At 56.4% G+C, this 23,251-nt stretch overlaps 1 protein-coding gene across 14 annotated transcripts in view; it reads right to left on the reverse strand.

The window, feature by feature from the left end:
* Window positions 1–1,086: 1,086 nt before the first annotated feature.
* KCNT1 (potassium sodium-activated channel subfamily T member 1) overlaps window positions 1,087–23,251 on the reverse strand; it is a 77,347-nt gene continuing 55,182 nt past the window's right edge. For 6 of the 14 annotated variants that reach the window (XM_042052691.1, XM_042052697.1, XM_042052698.1 and 3 more), the window contains 29 exons: window positions 22,866–22,965; window positions 21,670–21,726; window positions 21,284–21,332; window positions 21,067–21,126; window positions 20,199–20,273; window positions 19,770–19,853; window positions 19,265–19,359; window positions 18,214–18,394; window positions 17,958–18,122; window positions 17,721–17,857; window positions 17,489–17,552; window positions 17,015–17,123; window positions 16,727–16,835; window positions 15,818–15,967; window positions 15,419–15,657; window positions 13,668–13,953; window positions 13,145–13,250; window positions 12,887–13,059; window positions 12,618–12,689; window positions 12,215–12,349; window positions 11,860–11,971; window positions 11,476–11,577; window positions 11,294–11,377; window positions 10,812–10,940; window positions 10,405–10,425; window positions 9,270–9,573; window positions 7,543–7,605; window positions 4,935–5,019; window positions 1,087–4,515 (listed from right to left, as the gene is read on the reverse strand). In XM_042052691.1, coding sequence (XP_041908625.1) covers window positions 4,395–4,515; window positions 4,935–5,019; window positions 7,543–7,605; window positions 9,270–9,573; window positions 10,405–10,425; window positions 10,812–10,940; window positions 11,294–11,377; window positions 11,476–11,577; window positions 11,860–11,971; window positions 12,215–12,349; window positions 12,618–12,689; window positions 12,887–13,059; window positions 13,145–13,250; window positions 13,668–13,953; window positions 15,419–15,657; window positions 15,818–15,967; window positions 16,727–16,835; window positions 17,015–17,123; window positions 17,489–17,552; window positions 17,721–17,857; window positions 17,958–18,122; window positions 18,214–18,394; window positions 19,265–19,359; window positions 19,770–19,853; window positions 20,199–20,273; window positions 21,067–21,126; window positions 21,284–21,332; window positions 21,670–21,726; window positions 22,866–22,965 — 3,467 coding nt within the window. In that variant the 3' untranslated portion in view covers window positions 1,087–4,394. The remainder of the gene's footprint in view (window positions 4,516–4,934; window positions 5,020–7,542; window positions 7,606–9,269; window positions 9,574–10,404; window positions 10,426–10,811; window positions 10,941–11,293; window positions 11,378–11,475; window positions 11,578–11,859; window positions 11,972–12,214; window positions 12,350–12,617; window positions 12,690–12,886; window positions 13,060–13,144; window positions 13,251–13,667; window positions 13,954–15,418; window positions 15,658–15,817; window positions 15,968–16,726; window positions 16,836–17,014; window positions 17,124–17,488; window positions 17,553–17,720; window positions 17,858–17,957; window positions 18,123–18,213; window positions 18,395–19,264; window positions 19,360–19,769; window positions 19,854–20,198; window positions 20,274–21,066; window positions 21,127–21,283; window positions 21,333–21,669; window positions 21,727–22,865; window positions 22,966–23,251) is intronic. The other 8 variants (XM_042052695.1, XM_042052705.1, XM_042052699.1 and 5 more) reach the window with 6 other exon arrangements.

Here is a 23,251-nt window from a genome sequence, read left to right on the forward strand (position 1 = left end):
TCTTTTGACTCTGTCTTCCAGGGGATAACTATAAATTTACAGCAAAATAAAAAATCCTTCCCGGATTTGGTTTCCTTTTTGTTTCCCAGCCACACCAACCCCGTTATTTTTCATGTATATTTTAGTGCTCTGGATATTTTTTCTCTGCTGCAAGGAGTTGGCAGTGTTAGAAGCTGATTTTTCTCAACTGGGGCAAAGATTTAAACGAATTTTGGTTCATTTTGCAGTGTTATTTCCTCTTCTTTTCTGCATCTGCTGCTGTGGAAGGTGGAACAAGAGGAAAAGGTGAAGAATCCACTGCTGGGAAGTGCTGAAATCCACTTGCACAGAGCATTAGATCCTGTTCTGCAGCCTTGGAAGGGTTTTCATACAGTGAGAGCTGCTCGTGGTGGTGATAAAATTACCTTATTTTGGGTGTAATCATTGCAACTTGCATGTCCTGGAAAATCAGAGGATTTTGTTCTCCATGTACAGATTTGTCTGGCTTAAAGCCAATAATTAAAAAGTAATTTAGCAGGGACTTGGCTTCCTGCTGGCCTTTTACTTCCAGTTTCCTCATGTGTGTGTTCATCCCAGAGTTATCTTCCCTATTTAAGGGATATTTTTGTGTCCTTCTGTACGATTTTTAATAAACAGATTTTTACAGTATTTGCTTAAAATGCTTAATAAAAACAACCTCTGCTTACCAGCATTTGATCTCCAAGTTACAACATCTACAATGCTCTAGAAATGTTGGGATTTTTCCTGAAAATCTTGGAAACTTTGGAGCCAGTGACAAATTTTGACATGAAGAACATGTACTGAATCCTGGCTAAACATCAGTTTAAGAAAAAAAAACCCTTAAATACCCACAAAATTTAATGCATTCATTAAATCATAGAAAGTAGGATTAAATGAATAAATCAAATGACCTTTAAAAGCTCCCATACCCCACCAGGCCCTTTGTGCATCCAGGCACAAAGAGTTTGAAAAGTTGAAGCTAAAAAATAAAGTTGGGAAGAGCTGCCTTGAGCCTCGGCTAAAGCCACATCTTTCCATGGACTTTAAAACAGACTCCCAGGAAAAAAGAAAAATCAGACAGCAGTGTCTCCTGTTGCTGCATGCAGCTCTTTTATTTTCATTTATCTTTACAGAAATGTGAAGCATCTTCACAAGAATTGTACAAAACCCTCTCCCCTTGGCTGGCTGCATCCCAGCAGAGCAGCTCCCGGAATTCGGTTTCCGAGAGGAAAGACGGGAGATGCTGTTGCTGATAAAAATCCATGCAGGAGCTGAGCTTGGAATAAAAACGTCCTGTTCTATAGAGATTAAATAAAAAGGGGTATAACAGGAAATAAATATACTCATAACATTGGTTTGAGTAGTTGAGTTTAATGCAGACTATATGGATTCGGTCCATATTGAGCGTATCAAACTGTTAGTGGACACGGAACATGCACCGGAGCCGTTGCTGGAAAACCCCAAAATATCCCAGCTGTCCTCGTTTCTGCATCCCCCAGGGCCTGCCAGATCTCTGCATTGGAACACAACTATTTCCTCCAGAAAATGGGATTTTTCCATGGTTGGGAGCAACAGCCATTCTCCTCTTGCCATGGAAGCTCCTCGTGCCCCTCTCCCCGTGGGCCCTTTCAGCGGCAGGAACAACTCTTTGTCGCTGCATCGACGTTGGCAGGACCATTAGAAAAATAAACTGCTTTTGTTTTTACATTAGTATTGTAACTGAGGCTAAGGAATTAGAAAAATGAACCCTTGGGTCTCAGACTTGCATTGCCCACAGGTGAGTATTTACAGGGTTTTCCCCATCCCGTGGGAAGGACGGCTGGAAATTTACACCAGAGCAGGAACGCCGAGGGTTTGTACACGGAGCTTCCGCTTCAAATGCAGGGATTTATACACTGAACAAACAGAAGCATCGTCAAAGTACAGGACGATTGAGGGCTTTTTGATAGGATCACAAACCACACAGAGGCTTCAGTCCTTTTGGCGTGTGGTTTCCTCTTGGGATCATTTTCTCCCTGGATTAGGGGCAGAAGGAACTGTGTGTGCCCACCGAGGAAGGAGGGACCCAACACCACGGCCAGTGGAGCCTCTGGAACATGGACCCTGGATTTGGCCACGTGGCTGACCTGGCTGCTCAGGGCTGGGGGGTGAAATTTTAAGTAATTTAAGGGTTTTCAAAAGAAATTTAATTTTCTTGCCAGGGGAAGGTTGAGCTGAGGAGCTGCACTCACTTCCTTATGCTCGTACACACAGCTCACAGCCAAACAAACAAAAAATCATAAAAATTGTATGTTCTCAGTAAATACACGCAACTAATCACACCTTTTGTTGAAGTTGGGGTCTGGGCTTTTGTTTGTTTGCTGGTTTGGTTTTTTTTGTTAACCTGTACCACTGCTTTGTTCCACTCTCCCTTGAAAGCAAAGTGGGGTTTGGAAAATGATCCATCTGAAATGCAGACACTTACACAGAGCCCACATGTCCTTTTGTACTTCAACCACACCCACTTTTTAACCTCCAACTTCTTTTTGCCATTTGAAATGACAGATTTGATGTGTGAAGCTACAAACAGAAATAAATAAAACATGGGCCTGCCTTAACCGAACAGATACAAAATTAAGCATTAAAAATCCATCAAAACAACCCTAAAAAGCTTTAAAGACAGTTCTGTTTGTGCCCTCAGCTCAGTGGGGCAGGAGGAGTGCACTCACTGCTTTTACCTGTGGTACCTCCCCAAGCCTGGGATGCGCCACCACTCAGGGTCTCCTGCCTGGCACTTCAGGAAAAAACAACAATAAAAAAAAATTAAAGATGGACCCCAAACTTCATCCAGGCACAGCAGGGCTCTCTCAACACCTTCAAGCCTTGGCATAGATACCCTGGGCATCTCCAAGTCTCCCTCAGGGCCACGGGCAGGATGGGCAGTACATCCCCATAGGCTGGGGCATCTCCCCAGCTGTTTAAAACTCATTTTAAACAGGTTTTGGCTTGTTTTCTTTTTTGTTTTCTTTGTAAACATTGATTGGGGGTGTCATGGGGAGCAAATAGTGAATGTTAATGGCAATAAAACCATTCAGCTGGCAGCGAGAGCAGGAAGCTGATGGATTTCATGGCCATGTTGTGCTTTACAAGCTCCTTGCTAAAAAAAAAAAAAATCACATTGGAATTGTAAGATATGAACACAAGAGTATATCAAGTTAACAACTCAGTTATTCACTTGGCAGTCAAATAAACCCTTTCCACATCGACGTTGTAGAATGTGCAAAAGTAGATGGAAAACACATCTGGTGTTTGTGGCAGCGCCAGGTCCCTGCGGGGCCGGGGGGACCTTCATGCACCTCTGCTGCAGGGGAAGCCATGGGGACAGGGGGGACAGAGCCCAGCAGGGCTGGCTGGGGCTGCCAGGGGGCCGTGGTGGACGGGGGGACAGGCAGAACCCGCTGCCTTAACGGTGTGACCGACCCGTGACCGCGGGGAGGGGAAGGACAGCAGGCCATGGCCAGGACAGAGCCCAGACTGCCCCGGGCCGGAGGGGAAAGGGCCGAGTGGAGACACCAAACCACCACATCCACGGGTGTGTGGCCCTGGCCAGCCCAGCCCATCCAACCCCAGGACTGAGATCCCCGAATCCCCCAGGCAGCTCAGCTCCAGCAGCAGCAAGGGGGGACACAAACCCAGGGGCTCAGAGGCACTGCCACAGGGGTGGCCGGGCTTTCAGCCCCCTGGGCTTGGCGTGTTTTGGTTTGTGAGATGCCACGAGGCGCTGGGGGCAGAGCAGCCCCTGCCATGGCACCGTGGGGGCTGCACCACCGTGTCCCATCCACCCCGACTGTCCCACGGCCACCTGAGGGTCCTTTCCCAGTGCCTGGCGCAGCTCCGAGTGCGGACACCCGGAACAGGAACCCAGCAGAGGATGAAGAACATGAGCTGGGTGAAAGAGCAGAAGTTTGGGTACCCTGGGGGACACCTGGTGAAGGAGGAGGAGGAAGAGGAGCAGGGTTTCGGTGCAGTTTTACTCTCGCCTTGACCAGCCCCATAAATGCAACCAACCTGCACCATCCGGGGCGGTATCAAACACAGCCCTGCTCCCCCAGGGCCATCGGCGTCTGGGCTCCGCCACGTCCCACCAGCACCAGTGAAGACTTTCTCACTAGTTGCGGTATCGGTATAAAAAGTTAAAATCCGCGGGGCGCACGGCCACCGGCTGCGGGTGTGTCCGGCTGTGCCGCCCCTCCCGGGGCTCCGGGCATCCCTCCCGCGGCGCAGAGCCAGGCTGGGCATCGCCTTTCTCCGGGGCACCGCGGGCTGCAGCCGCCTTCCCCTCCGGCCGGGCCGTCCTCTCCTTCCCCGCCTGTCCCGGAGCCTCGGCCCGGAGGGACGCGGGGCACGGGGGCTGCTCACAGCTGGGTCTCGTCGCGCGTTTCGGGGTTGCCGGAGCCCAGCTTGTTGCTGCAGCTGCTCTTGCGGCTGTGGCCGTCGTTGGCCACGTGGGCCAGCGGGTCGGAGCGGATCAGGTACCTGCGGGACACAGCCTGGTCACACTGCTGGAACCCGCCCTGTTCCCCCTGGGATTGAAGCCAGGACACACAGGGATGCCCCATGGGGCTGTGCTGCTTGCAGAGCACGGCAGTTGTTGGAATAACAGATGTTAAATGATAAGAGCTGTTCACGTAAATGCCATAAAATAAGATAATAAATAATCAGGAGTTACTCCTGCTGGAGGCTGCTCAGTGGCCAAAGCCAAGGGAAAACTCCATGCTGCCCATCAGAGCTCAGATGGGGTGGTTTGGGCACTGCTCAAGAGCACAGGGATGGGGAATGGCCTGGGAAAGAGGTAAAACCCGCGGGTATTTATGAAAAATCATGGGAAGCAGTGGGATGGGGGCAGCTCATGGCATTGGGGGAGTCTGGGGGCCAGGGGGTGAGGTAACACCTACACGATGTCGTTGAGCTCCAGCCGCGTGTCCGGGGGGGGGTTGATCAGGACGTAGGACAAGGTGTTCTGGTGGTCGTTCATCTCGTCTGCAAGAGGAGGGAAAGGGCTGGTGAGGGAGGGACACCCCCACAGACACCCCAACAGGCAAGGTGACAGCCCCCAGGGGGCAAATAGGTCCCTTCACCAGGAGAAGCTGTGGGCAACATCACTGCCACGGAGCGAGCACCAAGAACGACACTGCCACCTCCCTCCTCGCCTCCCCAGGCTCTCTCCCACCACAGCACGGCCCAGGGGACTGGCAGAGGTAACTCTTCAAAGTCCCCACTTCCCCCCAAAATAAAGTGAGATGTCTTACCTTGGTTCAGTGCAAAAGAGGGAACAGGTTAGTCCTGCTGTGTCCAGCACAAGTCCAACCACGGGGTCAGGGCAGCTGAACCCCCCCGGGGCCGCCCCCAACGCTCTGCCCACCTCTCCCCTTCAGTTACTCAATTTAGCATCATCCAGACACAGGATTAGTCCAGGGATTGCTTCTTTCCCCCACCCAGGGGAAATCGCCTCCGTGGAGTTTCAGAGCCTTCAATGCCATTTTGGGGATGGCTCTAAACCACTGCAACCTCTCGGGGGGGCTCAGGGCCACCAAGAGCGGCACCCACGGGGGCGAACGGGCGGCCTCAGTGCCGGGGGGGCCCCTGCGCTTCCCGAAATAGCCAAGAACAAGATCATGGTGAAATGGATGGGGGTGCGAGGCTGCGGGCGGCCAGGGGGTGGAAGCTGCGACAGGTGACACCATTTCCAGACGGGGTGATGGGGTGTGGATGGACAGGGTGGAGAGGGGACGGACAGATGGACGCTGGGGCAGCGTGAGGAGCACGGCGGGACACCAGCTCACTGCAAGGCTTGTCACTGGGACACCTCTCCAGGCTTTGGGAAAGGCCCCTCTGAGCAGCACACCAGGGGTTGGACGAGCTCAGCAAATGGAGCTGCTTCAGGGAGCAGCAGGACCAGGACCCAGCCACTGGGATGGGCATTAACTCCAGGCTGGGGGCGGCTGCCTGTGGCCTGTCCTGCTGCTCCCACCACGCCGGCCCTGCTGTCCCCCTGCCCGGCGTGGGGGATCCTCCAGTCAGAGCTGCCCTGCCCCACGGTGGGCACAGCCAGAGTCTTCTGCCACAGCAGTGACAATGGGTGCCAGATCACCCTGGCACGGGGGTGGCCCAGCTGCTCTTCAGCCTCGGCACTGGGGTGAAACTGCTTTCCTCCAGCCACCAGAGCCACCCAGCACAGGGACGCAAACAGCTTCCTCCTGAGCTGCCTTCGCCAGGGCACACCCAGACCTCCCCGGGACATCCCCAGGGCTGGGCTGTGCCGGTTCCAAACCCAGCGCTGCTTGCAGGGGGACACCAGACCTTTGCTTTGCTGCTCAGACACATCCCTGGCACCTCTGAGACCACAGAAGGTGCTGCAGCCAGGGGACCTGGGACCACCCTCAGGGAGATGCTGCCCGGGACCCCCAGCCTGTGCCAGGGTGTCCTGTCCTGGAGCCACCGGAGAGCTTTGGCCATCCCAGTGCCCAGCCTTACAGGGAGACAGGGATGGGGGTGGCAATGCTGGGGGCAAGGGTGGCACACAGACCCTGGGACCCGACGGGAGACACAGGGTTTGACATGACAGGAGGCGGGGAAGGGCTCTGGCTCTGGGCAGGTTTCCCTGCCCCATGGAAGCGCCTTGTCCTGACCCCGTGCGGCCAAGCCAGGCCCCGCTGAGCACTCCGAGTATATTGCTGCATCCCGCTGCCCCAGGCAATATACTCTGCTGGCCTGGGGCTTCCATGAGCCCCAGCTGCGGCTGCCTCTCGGATGAAGGACACACTTTGTAGGAAAATGCCAACGTTTCACCTTAAGCCTGGGCTAGTGGAGCCAAAAATGAAGCTGCGATGGGCTGTTGCTAATCTTGGGGCTGCTGCAGTAAAAAAGGACCTTTCTCCAGGGCATGTTCCAGGGGAAAAAGATGGGAAAACCTGGCAGGTCCCACAGAGCCCCACGAGGTGCCCAGGGTGGCTGCTGTTGCTGCCTCGGGCTGACCCAGACATCCTCCAGTCAGAAAATGGGGTCTGCAAATGCTGGAGAGGGGTCCAGGAGGGCAAACCAAGGGGTGCAAAGGGATTTTTTAAGCGCTGCCTTGCCCTGGACTGTGGCTGACCCAGCAGGAGCTCCAGCATCTCATCACAACATGCACAGGCAGCTCTGGTGCACTTGTCCCCCTCCTTGTCCCCTCCTCAAGCTGCCACTGGCTGTGCAGCCCAAAGCCACCTCGCAGAGCCAAGGAGGGAGGGTTTTGTTAATGAAAGCCGAGGGCTGTGATTTCCCTGTAGGAATTCAGCTGAAAAAGGGTCCCTGAGGTTTCTGTCTCCCTGATCAGGCAGAGCCCTGCGTTTGCACCACCACTACAGGACAGTGATTGGTTTTCCAATGCCACCCGACAAATTAGTGCTGAAAGCTTGGGGATCTAAGGTGAAAACTGGCAAGGGTGAGGTTTGGGCTTAGCTGGCATGATCTTGTTGTACACTGCATGCCATGAGTCACGCGGGACTCCCAGGGAACGGGAATTACCTTGCAAATATCCCAGGTTTACCCGATTCATCACATCACTGGCTGTTAAATTTGCTACATCCTCTACAGAACATACAGGGAAAGGCACAGACATAAACAGAGAGAGAGAGAGAGGTCAGCAAGCCATGGTTCGGCAAATATCAGAGACGAGCTCCTGCGCTGCAGCGATAACGTGAGCAAAAGAAAAAAGAAAGGGGCAGAAGGCAGAGCGACGTTTTTCCATGGGTGTCCAGACACTGACGGTGACACACAGTGACAACACACAGTCCCAGCACCGCTGGATGCCCAAGGAGCTGCCTCCTGGTCCCCACACTGTGCCCAGTGTCCCTGTCCTGTCCTGCACCCCACACTGCCCCTTCTCCCGCCAGTGCTCCCCCAGTTTGCTTCAACCAAAATGTGCCAGACGGGCCAGGACAAGGATGCCAGCCCTGATCTGACCCCAAGCTATGCCCCAAGCTTGGAAGCCTCACCGAGGGCAGACATCTCCCCTGGAACTACAACAGAAACTTCTGGGACCAGTAATATAGGGGAAAAGAAGAGGGGGTAAACACCACTGCAAGCCCTTGCCTGGCATTCCCTGTCCTCACTCCATCCCACCACAAGCCGGCTCCCCTGCCTCGCTCCCTGGGGACGCTGGCAGTGCCCACATCCACCCCCTGGGCCCCCACTCCAAACCCCTCCTGCACTGCACTTCTGGACATTTTCTCCTCCTCTTTCCCATGCCTAAAGCCAAGATGGGAAAGGAGGAATCCCACCCCCAAATCAGCTCCCATCCCAGCTGGGGTTCGTTGCCAGCCTGAGTGTGGGCAGGGGCCAGCACAGGGAGGATGGACACTCTTGGAGGATGGAGCAAACAAGCAGCAGCACAGGATGGCTTCAAAGAAAGAAAGAAAGAAAAGAAAACCAAAACCAAACCAACCAACCAAAGGGAGCTGTGGGCTACAGACTTTGTCATAACCAAGGGGTGGGAGCTGTCCAGGGGGACACAGATGCCAGCACCGACGGGCAGGTCAGAAGCTTCACAAGAGATGCGGCTGCACAGAGGGACCCTGAGCGCTGTGGCTGTCACAGCCACACACCGGTGTCACACGCAATGAAGCAACTCAGCCCTGCAGCTACCGAAAGGTTTTCCACGGAAGACTTTATGACGGATTAAAGTCTGTCACAACAGGGGGCTGCGCCAGCTGACGGGGTCGGGCCTCTCCCTGCCACACTGCGGGGGCTCTGGGGCTGACCTGGGGCCGGGCTGTCCTGAGCCAGCCCCTCTGCACGGCCGGACAGCGCGGGGCGGCGGGGGGGACACCGGGGCCTGCTGCGGGCACGAGGGCCAGAGTCACTCTGCCACCACCTGCCTGGAGCCATCCCAGAGCCCAGCGATGGGGGGGCTGCCTGCAGCTGGCCGGGGGCGGCAGGGAGGGGGCTCGGCTCGGCGCGGCGGCCCCGCAGCCCGGGAGGCGCCGGTCTGCACAAGCACAAGCAAGCCAGGGCGTGAGGCGCCGCTCGGAGCAGGCCCGGCAGCGCCCGCGGGGACAGGCGGGGCGCGGCGCTAGGCTCGGCAAGGGGTTAGGCTCGGCAAGGGGTTAGGCTCGGCAAGGGGTTAGGCTCGGCATGGGGTTAGGCTGGCTCAGGGTCGGGCTTGGCGCGGGGTTAGGCTCGTCCGGGGGTTACCTGAGGAGCCCGCGAGCGGGAGGCACCACCGCAGAGCAGCTCGGCCGAACGGCACTTACCGTACCCGGTGGTGGGCAAGCCCAGGTGCTTCATACGGTTTTTTACGAGCTCGGACAGCTCCTGCCGCTCGGAGCGCCGGTACAGGCTGAGGCGCTGCTGGCTGATCCACTCGGCCGTCTTGCTGGAGTGCTTGTTGCCCTTCCTGCTGAGCCGCCGGGCCCACTGCATGCTCTTGCGCCGCAGCAGCGGGTGCTCCGACTGGTCGCTGGAACACGAGTTGCGGTGGTGGCTCGTCTTGATGCCCCAGTGCTCCTTGACGTCCTTCGTGTCCTCGCAGTCCTCAACATTGATTGAGATCTGTGACTGGAAGCCCAGCTGGTCACGCGGGATGGGGGGTGGCCAAGAAGGGTTTGGCCTGTGTGTGGCAGGGTGGGATCTCTCCCACGGGATGGGTCCTTGCTCTGACCCGAACGGGCTCTCCCAGCACTGCAAGAACCACCTGGCTGGCAGATTTCACAGGATCCCGGAACGGTTTGGATTGGAAGGAGCTTAAAGCTCATCTGGTTCACTTCCTGCCATGGGCGGGGACATTTTTCACCAGACCAGGTTGCTCCAAGTCCTGTCCAACCTGGGCTTCCAGGGATGGGGCAGCCACAGCTTCCCTTGGATAAGCACTGCTGAGGGGAGTCTCATGGGCACCTGACACCTCACACAGAATCACCTCCAGGGTATCTGCCCAAGGAACAGCCATGCCCTCATCTCCCTCTCTCTCCTCTTACAGCAGCTGTGCTGCCACATCTCTGACCCAGCAATCCCCACTGGCGAGCAGGAATTTATTAATAAAGCCTTTTAAAGCATCTCAAAGAGCTGGGTTGCATTTAATTAAATGTCAACTTTCAGCTCCCTGTCGCTGCTTCCTTACAAAGTTGAAAACTGAAGGTATTTAAAAGGGATCCTGGCTCGCTCCCTTGCTCCTTATCCCAGTTAATTACATCAGGGCACTGAGGACTTTTCCCGGAGCGCTGAGGCTCAGCCAGAACCTCCCTTCCATGGGGACAGGCACTGGGGCTGAGAGCTGGCACAAAGCACGGGGTGGCTCTCAGTGGCCACAGCCAGCCCAGGGATCAGCCACAGGGTAGGGGAGATGGGGACGCAGCGCCCGAGCGCGCATGGCTGGACACGAGTGGCACTCACCTGTGCTCTGATGTCGTGGGGCTGCAGCGGGGGAGAAGGAAAGGAAAACCAAGAGTCAGCCCAGCAAAGGGGCAGCCCTGCTGTGCCCTCCCTGTTCCCCGAGGTGCCCGGTGGCATGGCAGAGCCGTGCCAAGGACATCCAGCACTGCCCAGAGAGACACGCACAGACACTGTCCCAGTGTGTCCAGCTGGAGAACCAGGACACCGCCACCCAATGCAGCCACACGAATGAAAAAACCACAAATCCCCCTTCCCTTGTTCTCCCCTCCCCTCCCTTCCCCACTGCTGCAACCAGGTCTGAGGTGCCCCAGGGACCAACACCCTCCTGGATCTCACCTCTGCTGGGTGATGCTCAGCTGGGACCACCAGCAGCCCCTTGCCGGCACACGCCACCACCGTGCCCCTACCTCGGAGGTTGCGAACATGTGCGACTCCGTCCTGTAAATCCCGATGGGAATCTCGGCACTGGAGGAGCAAAGCTTCTGGAAGAGGCGGCCGTACGTCCGGATCCACAGGTCATCCTCAGTGATCTTCATCTGAGCAGCAGAGGACAAATGTGAACCCTCACATGCATGTCAGGCTGCTCCTGAGCTTCACCCCGGCTCATCCACCACAATCCCAAAAGCCAGCTGGACTCGACAAGAAAACCAGGGGCAATTTCTGACCTCAGCCCTCAGAACAGAGAGCTTGGTCCTTGGCAGCTCTTGGGTTTTTGGTAGCGCTGAGATTCCCCAGGAGGGGAACAATGACCTGGCAATGCTGCTGCCCCCCAGTTCTGCAGAAGAGGGGAACCCCCAGCCCGTGCACAGGGTGACAAATGCCACCAGGTGCCACCAGATCCAGGACAACTTGGCCTGATGGTTTCAACCCCAGGGGCCTTGGCACGTACCGCACAGAGGTACCCGGAGCCCGGCGTGGTGTCGAGGCCCAGCAGCAGCCGAGTGATGGTGATCATGTAATCCTTCACGAACGACTGGGGGAGACATTTGGGCAGGAAACCAGGGAAGGGTTTGCTCAGATACTCCCCGGGGGATGCAAAGGGGAGGCCACAGCTGCAGGGCTGCGTCTCACCTGGTAGAGCAGTGTGTCCAACATGCTGATGCTGAAGACCCTCCCGGCCGCGAAGGGCAGCCGGAACATGAAGGCCAGGTTGGAGCCATTCTCGCGCTCTCTCTGGAAGAAGAAGGGGAAGTTTGAGCTCAGATTGCACAGAAACTTAGAGGACTCATGGCAATGGGAGGGCACAGGGATAATGTTTCTGGTGGGTGTGGCAGGAGGGAAACAGGGCAGCATCTTTGCACTGTAGAAAAAGAGGATTTTTCTCTCCATGGAAATGTGCGAGACATGATTGGGTTTTCCAGACATGGGAAGAGCACGGGACTTTGAGGAGCTCAAATGCAGTCATTGTCAGAGTTGACTTTTCAGGCCCCTGTGCAGGGAATGACCTCCTCTTACCTTTTCTAGTTTGGAAAGGGCCAGAGAGTAACTGTCCTTTGCTCTGAACTGCATGAACCTCATGTTGGAGGGGTGGGTCAGCTCCGTGATAATGCTGAGGCTGGGGAAGAGCCTGCATTGGAAAGAGACCTGTTATCCTGCAGCTGTCTCAGAGGATTTAAAGCCCGAGGAAGACCACAGTGACCCCTGTCCTGTTTGAGGTCAGAAACAGCTGATGAGATGCTGTTTTCTAGAGCAAACCCAACACCAGATGTGTCCCACTGCCCACAGCCACCACCCCAGGCACCACCAGCCTTCCCGGTCTTGTCCCCAGCAGTGGTCAGTGGCTGTGACCAAGGCAGTGGTCACCCCTCACCTGAACATGGTCTGGACATTGACAATCGTCTTGGCATCTGCCATGTAGTCCTCCTCGGCACTCATGGTGCTCTCCTTGTCCACCACCACCAGGTTGTCAGCGTAGATGATGCCACACTGCAGCAAACTGTCCAGGCTGGGCAGTCCCCAAAGAGAAGAGCGCAGGGTCAGCCCTTGGAAACGACACAGGGAAGCAGCACAGGGGTTCCACGGCGAGCCCAGGCTGCTCCCGACCTGCTCTTCACCTGCTCCCATCTCCCAGGGAGGGGTTGATAACCCGAGAAGCCCAAGGTGGGCTCAGCTCTATGGTACCAACCCTGGGGTTTCTCATGGGGTGGCCCAAAAGTCTGGGCTGGGGTAAAAGCAACAATTCAGGCACAACAGCCACACGTGGGAACACCTACTTGTCAATGGTGCCCTCCATGTAGTAAACCATGGGGAAACAGCAGATGGCCTCCAGAAAGTGGTGCTCAGGCCTGGGGGGAGAGCCACAGAGAGCGAGGTGGTTCAGCACAGCCATGCAGCAAAGACAGACACAAAACCCAGGGCCGGCCAGCCAAGGTACCCAACGGCAGCACTGCTGCTCCCTCACATCCCACCCCCAGCACGAGATGCTCACGAAAACACAGGGAGAGTTCTGCATGAGGGAAAACACCCATGGAAAAGTACTTGCTTGTTGTCCAGCAGCAGCACGATGGGGTTGAGCTCCTTGCGGGAGCGGTAGTACGCCCGCAGCGGGACGATGAAGTTGTAGAGCCCGTTCCCTGCCGTCTCCGCAGAAACGATGATCAGTTTGTTCTTGAACCCGTAGGCTTTGGCATCCTCAAAGCTGTTGTGTTTGCAGCCCTGTGCGTGGGACGGCGCAGGGACTCAGTGGACACGTCCTGGGGGGGGGGTTCAGCCCCAGGCAGCCCCCACAGCCCCTCCACACCTTGTCCAGCCTCAGGCAGCAGAACGGGGCTTTCTCAGGCAGAAGGTGGCACAGGGTTGGGGAACTCCCGATGTAGGGTGAGTTTGGGGGGTAGCCCTTCACGTACCTGCAGCAGAGAGAAATCTGTGTGAGGACACGGGGAGAGCTTTCCATTTATCCAAAGCTCAGGTGCTGGGGAAAATATTCAACAGCAACACCGGCAAATGCCCTGCAACACTCTCCTGCAGCAGCTGGGAATTTCCCCAAATACGCATATTTAGGAATATTTTTTGCTATGCAAAGGGCGGTGAGATTGTAAAGTTGCAGGGAGAGAGCCAATTGTGTGCTCATGGAAAAGCCGAGAGGGGCTGAGCCTCAGCATCCCCCGGGTACTACTGAGCGCTGTCACATGCCATGGTCCCAGTGTCTCTGAAACTGGGACAAACTGGATGCAACCACAATGAACCAGAGGGAACTGGATCAAACTGGATCCCACTGGAATGAACCACACAAGGAAGGGCTCCAGCAATGGAGAGCGACTCACTCCACAACCGCCGACCCCTCCTCGTCCGACTGTGTCATCTCATCCTCGGACTGGTCGCTGAGCAGGTCGCAGGGCAGCAGGGACGAGGTGTCGGCCAGCTCGAGGACGGGGGCGATGCTGGGCCGGCGCGTGCCCGAGCCGTTCTCGGCCGGCAGTGCCAGCTTGCTGCTGTTGGCAGGGCGGCACTCGGTGTTCTGCAGGTCCATGGCCACTGTACCTGGACACGGCGGGGAGGGAGCACAGCAAACACGCTCTAAGCGGGGGAGAGGCAGCAAAGCGTCGAGCCCTGCACAGGGATGAGACAGCCCAGTGGATGCTCAAACATTTGTGGGCACAGGGAGTGCAGGTAAAGCCCCCAGCAGTGACCTCCTCCTGGGCACCGCTGTATGCGGCATCTCCCCAGGGCACAGCTGTCACTGGGGTCTGTCCCTCTCTCCTTTGCCCTCACTTCAGCTCCATGCCCAGCTGAACCACTTGCCCACCTGCTGCTCCCTGAACTGCAAAACCTGGCTCTGCAGGAGTTTTTATGGTGCTGATGTATCTCTGAGATGACAACCTTGCAGCCTAATCCCTGCCCGCAGCTCCTCGCAGGCTCTGGGGGACACCAGCCAGGTTAGGAACCACATCTGCCCTGGCACTGCCCTTCCTACGGACACCCCTCTGCCCCAGAGAGAGGCAGTTAGGCAGCAATGCCCTCACCCACCTCCCACATCCCTCCTGATCAGCTCCAGATGTTACAATCACAGAATCCTTAAGGCTGGAAAAGTCCTCTAAGATCACTGAGTCCAACCCCTCCCTCAGCACCACCACCCTGCCACTAAAGCATGTTCCCAAATGCCACATCTACACATCATTTAAATCCCTGCAGGGATGGTGACTCCACCACTGCCCTAAGCAGCTGTGCCAATGCTTGACAACCTTTCCTGTGAAGGAATTTTTCCTAATATCCAGCAAGGGACAAGAAAGACTTCCTCACGCTGTCCTCCAGCAGCCTCCAAAAACCAAACACGTTGATGGAGTGTCCCATTAGGCAGAGCCCAGGCACCAGCCTTGCCAAACACCACTGCCCTGCTGGCACTCGCGTCATTCCTGTCCCTCTCATCACCTTTGGCAAAGGTCCCTCTGTGCAGGAGCCGTGTGAGAACTGTGACAAACACCGCTCAGCAAAGCGCTCTGCAGCTTGCTGGGGGATAATCTATGCAAATTGCTGCTCAGGAGTACAAACACATAAATTATTTGCCTGAAATATAATGTGCTCGTGTGGCTCAGCTCCTCCAAAACTTGTTCTCCCCAGATACAAGCGGGAAGTAATGACTCACGATATTTTTCACTTGCACAAATGCAGCGCTCGCTGCAGAGAAAACTACGCTCTTCCTCTGCTCGGGAATCATAAACGTGATTTAGGATGTGGCCCACGGCATTTCTTCATCCAGCCTTGGAAACAATTGAGGGCTAAATCCAGGCTTGGGGCATTTATGCAAATACCCTTAATGATAATGGACATCACGAGGTTTACTAACGATATTTGAGCTTGCTGAGAGCACCCCGAGTGCAAGGAAACGTGTATTTTACTGGTGAGATGACTGGGAGAGAGGATGGAAAGGGGTTTTCAGTGGCTTTGGCACTGGTGGGGGAGGGCAGGGCAAGGAGTGTGCCAAACACAAAATAAAACGAATTGTGGGGGAGGAAATGAACCCAAACCTGGGGAAGGTGATGGAGTGGTGCGTGCAGGTCCTGCTGCCCCAACTCACCCATGCTGGCGATGATGCTGTGCACGGGCAGGCGGGAGGGGCCGTCGTAGCTGTCCCTGCCCGCAAAGCCCTTCTTCTTCTGCTTCTCCTCCTGCTTGAAGATGAAGGCAGAGTTCTCCTCCTTGGTGATGTTGATGTAGAAGCAGGTGTCCGACGCTGTCATGATGTGCCGCGGGCCGGGGTTCAGCAGGATGCTCTTGTTCTCCTCCCTCCGGATGCCGATCAGGCAGACCCCGTACCTGTGCCGGGAGCACGGGGTGGGCATTCCCAGCTGGAGAAAAACCCCTCCGGGGCATTGTCCCTGCACCAAGGACCTGGCAGTGCCCTCCAGCCGCAGCCCTGACCCCCAGGCGTGCAGACTGGACGATACCCGCTGCCCACCGCCCCCCCTGCCCTCACTTCTTGTGCGCGTGGAAGGCGGCGTAGGTGAAGCTCTTCCCCTCGTACTCCATGAAGAACTTGCTGTCCCCCATGCGGATGTGATAGACCTCATTGCCCGAGCAGCGCCCGTACATCCGCTGCCACTGCTCCGGGGACTCCTGGCCCTCCCTGCAACGACAGCAGCAGAGGAGGGATGGACCCCCTGGAGCTGGGGTGGGACGCCTTGGGGCTGGCACAGATCCCAGAACTCCAGCCAGATCCCAGGGCAGAGCCCCAATAATCTCTGGAGCTGCCACGGAGCCCGGTGGCAGTGAGGTGACAGTGACACATCGCCACAAGCTGTCGGTGCCCGCCGAGGATGAGCTCGTTTTCATTTTGGGTTTTAAGTGCCTTTTTATTTAATGAGGGCTCCTGCAGAGTGCAGAGGGAGGGTTCAGTGCCCGTGTTGGCAAACAGCTCCGAGCATGGGGCGAGAGGCATCTGGCAAGGATGTTTCATAACAGTTTTGATGGCACTTTACCCAAAATTCAGACATTTCTGACCAGCCAAGGAGTGCAGGGCGCACACCACTGCTCTCCTGTGCTGTCAGAGCTCCTTCCAGCCATGCTGGATGATATACCCACCAAAAAACCCTGCAGGGTCTGGGGCTGCTTGTGCTGTGAATTCACCTTCCTGCCAGCAGGCCCGTGCCAATATAAAGATATTTTTATTCCCAGTCTCTGGAAAGTTGGCGTTGCCCAGCCCAGCTGCACTGGTATGGCTCCCTTACAATATGGCCCTGGGTGGGGGCCCCAGATCCCACTGTGCTCCCCAGACCCATCCCAAACCCCCACCCTCTCCCCCTGGTCTCAGAGGCCTCAGTTCTGCCATCCCTCCAGGCCCAGGCAGGGGTAGGGGAAGGCAGGGATGTGCAGGGACAGCACTCACTGGCCACGGGAGGTGTGCACCAGCAGTGTGATGAGGGTGGAGGTGGCGGGGCAGACACAGTTCAGGGCCAGCATGGCGTATTTGCACTCCTCTTCACAGACAACGTGATCTGAAAGGCACAGGGGACGGTCACGGAGGAGAGGGGGACAGAGGGGTTTCCCTGGCTGGCAGTGCCCGGGAATGTGGTCATTTCGGGGTGGTGTTGGGCACTGGGTGTTTCCTCCTCTCCTGCCAATCCAGGAGGGCTCCCAGGTGACCAAGAGCTGCTGTGCAGCTGCTCCAACTCACCTGCAAACTTGACATGAAATTTGTTTTCTGGCTTTAAGATCTGAACATAGAGAGGACAGTTTGGAGCAAAGTCTTTGACAGCCCAGGCCCTCAGGATGGTCTGGTGGTCCTGGACAAGGACAAGAGCAACAAGAGCTCCTTGGTTGATGTGTTATTTCCCCCAAGGCTTCTACACCTGGGATGAACTGCAAAGCACCCAGCCACCCTGGAGATGTACGGCAAGGGCTCCTCCTGCCCCTGCTGCTCCCTGAAACCCAGCACTGACAGGAAACCAGGACAGCAGAAGGAAGGTGAGCCCACAGGGGCTCAGCCACCAGTGTGCCGCTGCATGTGCCATCCCTGTGCCATCCCCGAGGTTCTCCATGGCACTCAGCCCCTTCCTGTGCTGGGCAGAGGTGAGATCAGCATCACCCCAGTCCCTCCTGCCTGAGAAATGCCCCATCCCTGACCGTGCCACCCGCTAGCCGGGCTCACCGCCGCTGTTCGGTCCACTTCGTTTCGGCTGCTGAGAATGAAGCAAGCTTCTCCATTGTCCATCCTGCCAAGAGAGAGCAGTGACCCCATGAAGTGCACGGCCCCACAGCACTGGGCACTGCCCATCCCAGTCAGGGCACTGCCAGCCCCCCCCAGACCCAGCAAAGGCACTCGAGGACGCAGCTGGGGTGACATTCCTCGCCGGGGATGTGCAGCGTGTCCCTCTGCTCACTTGGCTCTCATGAGGTCCTGGTCCTTCAGCGCAGAGCCCTGCAGGTAAATCACCCGCTGTGACCACAGGGGGATCTGCAGCACCCGCCGCACCTGGATGTCCATCTCTGTTGGGCAAAGGATCACCACGTAGTAATCCTGGAAGAGAGAGGCCGCCGTGGGTCAGGGTTTCTGTGGGCCAGCGAGGCTGTGAGCCCAGCAAGTGACCCAGCGCCGTGTGACCCAGCCTGGTCCTCACCTGCAGGCGTGGGTGGGCGTAGAACTCGTTGAGGAAGTCCATGAGGAGATCAATCTTGAGGGAGCTGACACAGAGCACCACGTGTTTCTCCGTCTGCGCGCGGTGCCGGCTGTAATTCCCGCCCGACTTCTGCCGCTCCATCCACAGGTAGACGAGCTCCTCGAACTGCAGAGGGCACAGAGCTGATGTCCCCACCGGCAAGGCCACCCCAAAGCAGGCTCTGTGGTCCCCCAGCCCGCAGCTGTGCGGGTCTCACCTGGAGCGGCAGCACCACCAGGGCCACGCAGATCATGATGACGACGAGGAGCTGGGAAGGCCAAATCTTTGGTGTCACATCTCCGTAGCCCACAGTGGAAAAGGTGACGATGCAGAAATAGAAGGACTTGAAGAGGGAGAGCTTCTCACCTGCTCTTTCTAAATGCTGGATGCCACAGGTCCTGGAAGGGAAAAGCCCCATCACAGCAGGGGCTGCCCTGCCCAGGACACGGGGCAGCAGAACCCCACAAACCTGCAGCTCAAAGCCATCTTGCTAAACACAAGCATCACCCAAGCCTTCCTGGGCCCAAATTGTACCCCCCCTCCCCCAAACTCATCCAGCAGCAGGACTGGGAGCACCACTGAGCTCTGAAATAGCATTAGTCATCCACATCAGAGCATCGTCTTTATTGCCAAAAACTCATGAACCTAAAAGCCTCATTTCCTCTCCATTCAGCAACTTAATGGTATAATATGCCTCAAACCCAGACCAAGGGAGCCAGAGGAGGATTCAAAGCCTCATTCGGAGCTAAATAGCCAGTGATGAGCTCTGCTCCCCCTGCCCAGAGGAACACCCTTGATGCTGGCAATGTGGGGGGTAAAGGGCCCAGTTAATTAGCAAGAGCACCAGTGGGCAATTACAAAAATGAGCTCAGGAGCTGTGGCTTGGGGGGGGGGGAAGAGCTTGGCTGGACCATGGAGTGCAATGGGTTCTGATGAATGAGCCATCCCTGGTCAATGAGCCACCCCACACACGTCCCTGTGGGAAGCTGCTGTCCCTGCCCTCAGCCCTGCTCGGAGACTCACATTTCCACATCCCCCAGCTCCCTCCGACAACACCCTCACATCTGCTAAAAAATTCCTGTTAGAACCCTAGAATTAGGGAGGATAATTAGTTTGACTTTGAAAGCCCCTCAAGGTGTTCAGTGTGCTGCGGGACAGGGGAAGGTGTGAGCACTGCAAGAGCCCAGCTCTGCCAGCCACCCCGGGATGGGCACAGCTGGATTCCCAGATCAGGAAGGGGGTTTAGTGAAACAGAGAACAACACTCACCCCGTGAACACGAGACACAGGAGGGTGCAGATCAGGATGAGCACCTGGTTGAACATCGCCGACTGGGTCCTTTGGATGGCTCGGTGCAGGTCGTTCTGGGGAGAGAGGGGAGGGCTCCCAGCAGCTCACAGAGCCTGAGGGGAAATATCCTCCAAGCACCACCTGCTGCCTTGCTGGCTCCAGCAATGCCCTCCCCAGTGAAGGTCAAGCCTGGATTTAGCCCTTGGGAACGGGTGTGCGTTCCCATCAGCAAGTCTGGGACGCATGGGAGTGGCTGGAATACCTCACCCCTGGCCACCCCTGTCAATGTGCAGCCAGCAGAGTTGGCGTGCTTCAGGCACTGAGGGATTCCTGGTCACAGCCTCGCCTTCCAGCCTGGCATTCCCTGGCATGGCTGCACACCCCGAGCTCCAAATCCTGCCCCAGAGCTGGGGGCAGCCAAGGGTCCCCCCCAGTCCTGCTGCCCTCCCCATCCCCGAGGAGCTGGACAAAAAGGGTCACTCACAATCATGTTCTCCAGGGCGTACTTGGCCAGCCAGCAGTTCAGAAACACGGGAATAAACAAATTCCGCAAAGGAGGCCAGAATATCTACAAAAGCAAGGGTTATTCGCAGAAAAATCCATGTTCTTTTGAAAAATAGAGCTGTAAGCAGCCAATCCACCCTCTGGGGAAGGATCCCACTCCAAGCTGAGCAGAAGCCACCACCAAACACAGCCCTGCTTCCCTGGCTGCAGCAGAGCAGCTGAAAAGGGAGGATGGGTTTTGGGATAACGCTCCAGAGAAAGTCATTATACTGTAAAACATTGAAGGAAAAATTTCCTGCCAGCCTTAAATACCACTTGGCCAGACACTCATTTTCCTTTATTTCACCACCAAAACTCGGCACTGACTACACTTTAGAGCCACTTTCAAATGTCACCGGGACACACTCACCGTGATGATAAACGGCACCGTGTTGATCATCTCCAGGATGAAGGAAATGCGGAAAATCTGTTCCCAGATATTCCCCTAAGGGATTAAAAACAAACAAGAATCAAATAAGCTGAAAAATTTGCCAGGGGACAATTAAAACAACCGCACTCTGCCACAGTCTCTGCCGGATGAGGGAAATAGGGTGCAGGAACCAGGAGAGGTGCAGTGGTGCTGGCAGCCACATTGAGGGCAGGAAACATTCCCAAACTCTTCAGTCCTCTCCACAGCCACCACATCCCTCTGTCTGCCACTGCTGCTGCCCAGAACTGGGGAACAACGCTTCATGCAAGGATGGAGAGTGACAGTGACAGCTACAGACCGCTGGCACTCAGACCGGGGGCAACACAGGGTCCGAGCCTCTGCTGCCAACCCTCCCCTGGTCCCTGAGAAGATGCCATTTGTTAAGGTCACTTTTTTTTGGCCATTTTAAGGGGCTTTGGTCCAAATGAGTCAGCTTGTGCCGCTCCTTGTCTGGCTTGGAGCGGTGCCACTCCCTCCGGGGGCAGCAGAGCAGGAGTCACCCCGCCGAGCTCAGCCCAGCCTGAGGAAACTCGGGATGTGTCAGCCTGACGCTGAAAACAGTGAACCTGCGTTAAACGGGTCTGGATTGCTGAGAAAGCAGAAAAAGAAGAGATTCTGCTCTGCACAACGCTTATCCAGCAGCCCGAGGGGGAATGAGAAAGGAAAACATCCAGAGCCAGCTGAGACATCGCCGAGACAAACAATCATCCTCCCGGGACGCTGCAGGCTCCAGACAGCTCCGAGCAGGAGAGATGAGTTCCCGCCGAGGGGCAGAGCCGGGCTGTGCCCTCCCGCCCCGGGCTCTCACCTTGTAGCTGAGATAGATGAGCAGCATGGTCTCCAGGAAGCTGATGAGAGCGATGCTGACCTGCAGGGACACACAGGGGAGGCTCCGAGGGCTCTCTCCAGGTGCTGGCAGTGGATCAGAGCTCGCCGAGCCCCCCTGCCCCGGGGAGCCCCTGGGTGGGGCACAGCTCCAAGCCCATCTCCCCAGGGCTCCTGCACACCCATCCAGGGCTGCTCACCTGCACGGCCCACAGCGGCGTTTTTCTGTCCACCCAAAAGATGTGTGACCTGCAAAGGAAACCCAGAGGGGATCTGAGCTGTGGCCCAGCTGTCGGTGTCCTTACCCCCCACCGAACGCAAATCAGAGGCCATCACTGATGCAGGAGCTGCTGTTCCCCACTGCAGTTTGCTCGAGCAGCCCCTGCACTGGGAATAAGCCATTCCCGAGGGTGCAGCCACAGGCATTTACCAATGGATTTGGTTCTGGGATGCTGCTCCACATCCCTCGAGCAGCCCCACGAGCAAGAAATGGCCTCAGGCAGCTGCCAGCAGCAGCCACCTCCATCCCTGCATTCCCACATCCTGGCAGAGATGACCCCGAGCTCTGGAGCAGCTCCCCACTCACCAGTTTATGTTGGTGGACTGGTTGAACGCTGTGTAATTCTGCTTTTCGCATTCCCAGCTAGGAGAGAGAGCAGGGAAAAGCAGTCAGGGAGGGAACAGGGATGCTGGGATTGACTCCCCGGGCTCACGAGGGGCCCTTGTCGCTGGGGGAGCACTGGACAACATTTCCATGGATCCAACACCCCGATTCCTACAGCCAGGGCTTTCCACAGGACAAGTCTTGCCCAGGCAGCCTTGAACATCCCATTACTGGAGCATAAAACCCCTCAGGTGCTTCAGCCCCTACCTGAGGTGCTGTGGGATGCTGATCCTCCCTGGCACAGCGCGGAACACAGGGCTGCAGGGAATTGGGAACTGGGAATTACCAGGTTACAATCAGCAAAAAATTGCTGAGCTGCAGCTTCTGGGACAAGGCTGGCTGGGCCCCCAGCACCCTGCCAGGCAGGCAGCACCGAGCCAAGCTCTCCCTGCCTTGCTGTGAGGGATGTGCTCCTGCTGGCCAGCCTTGCTGCTGCCACACACCCTCAGGAAAGTGGAATTCCCTGAACTGCAGCTGTGCTAAACCTTTCAAGGATGAGCATCTGTGGCCTGCTCCCCTCTCACAGGTCTGAAAGCACTTTCAGAACGTGCAGGTGCACTTGGTAATCTGCAGCCTTTACAAGGAGAAAATCAGATCGCCAGTTCTCCTAGCTCTTGGAAAAACCCCACATTGTACATGAGCTGAAGGAAGCAAGGACGCATTAAAAACAGGCTTATACTGAAACCCAGCACAAAGCTGAGATATGGAATCATCCATCACCTCAAGGATCCACACAGCACAGCGTGTTTCCCTCTCAAATGCTTAAACGGGATTTAGTGTAAATGTCTTCAAGGGCGTCAGCCTTCAGACAATATTTGCATGGTGATGCCCTGGAGTCACTGAGCTCTCGCCTGTGTCTGAAGGCCACATTGAGCCCTGACAGAGTCAGACAGAATTTGGAAATGAACACGACCTGAATTTTTCCACCATGCACTGCGCAGGGCCAGCAGATACCCCCACACCCATCCGCGGGGTTGGAGCAGGGAGCAAAGGCCTTGGGCCTCGGAAGTTTTGTTAAACTATCAATTCAAACAGCTGGAGTGAGGAAAAAACCCATCCTCCCACCCACTGCATCCACACTGAGCCCTGCCTCGGCTGGGGAGCCTGGGGGCACTCACCAGCCTATGCCCTCCTCAGGGTTGTCGAGCAGGACACGGACGATGTACAGGAGGCACGTGAGCAGCTTCAGAGAGAAGTTGAAGAGCCGGATCCTCAGGCCTGCGGTGGAGGGGAGCACGGATGGGGCAGCATTCCTGGGCACCCCAAGCACCCCATGGATCCCAAACACCCTGGGCACCCTCTGCATCCACAACACAACCCCACAAGTTTTGCACAGCCCCAGAGCACAGAAGCCCTCTGATCCCCGGGGAGCTGCAGGAGCCCCAGGACAGCAGCACTGCCCACGCTTTTCCCAGGTCTCCACATGTCCACATATACAGGACACCAACACAGAAATAAATAAAGATTTGTCAGCTCCTTGCTGACCCCAATAGATGTGAGAGAC

This window comes from Corvus kubaryi, unplaced genomic scaffold (assembly GCF_017639235.1).
Source record: "Corvus kubaryi isolate FWS band 111438036 unplaced genomic scaffold, C.kubaryi_AGA036_p1.0 78, whole genome shotgun sequence".
NCBI classification, from domain to species: Eukaryota; Metazoa; Chordata; class Aves; order Passeriformes; family Corvidae; genus Corvus; species Corvus kubaryi.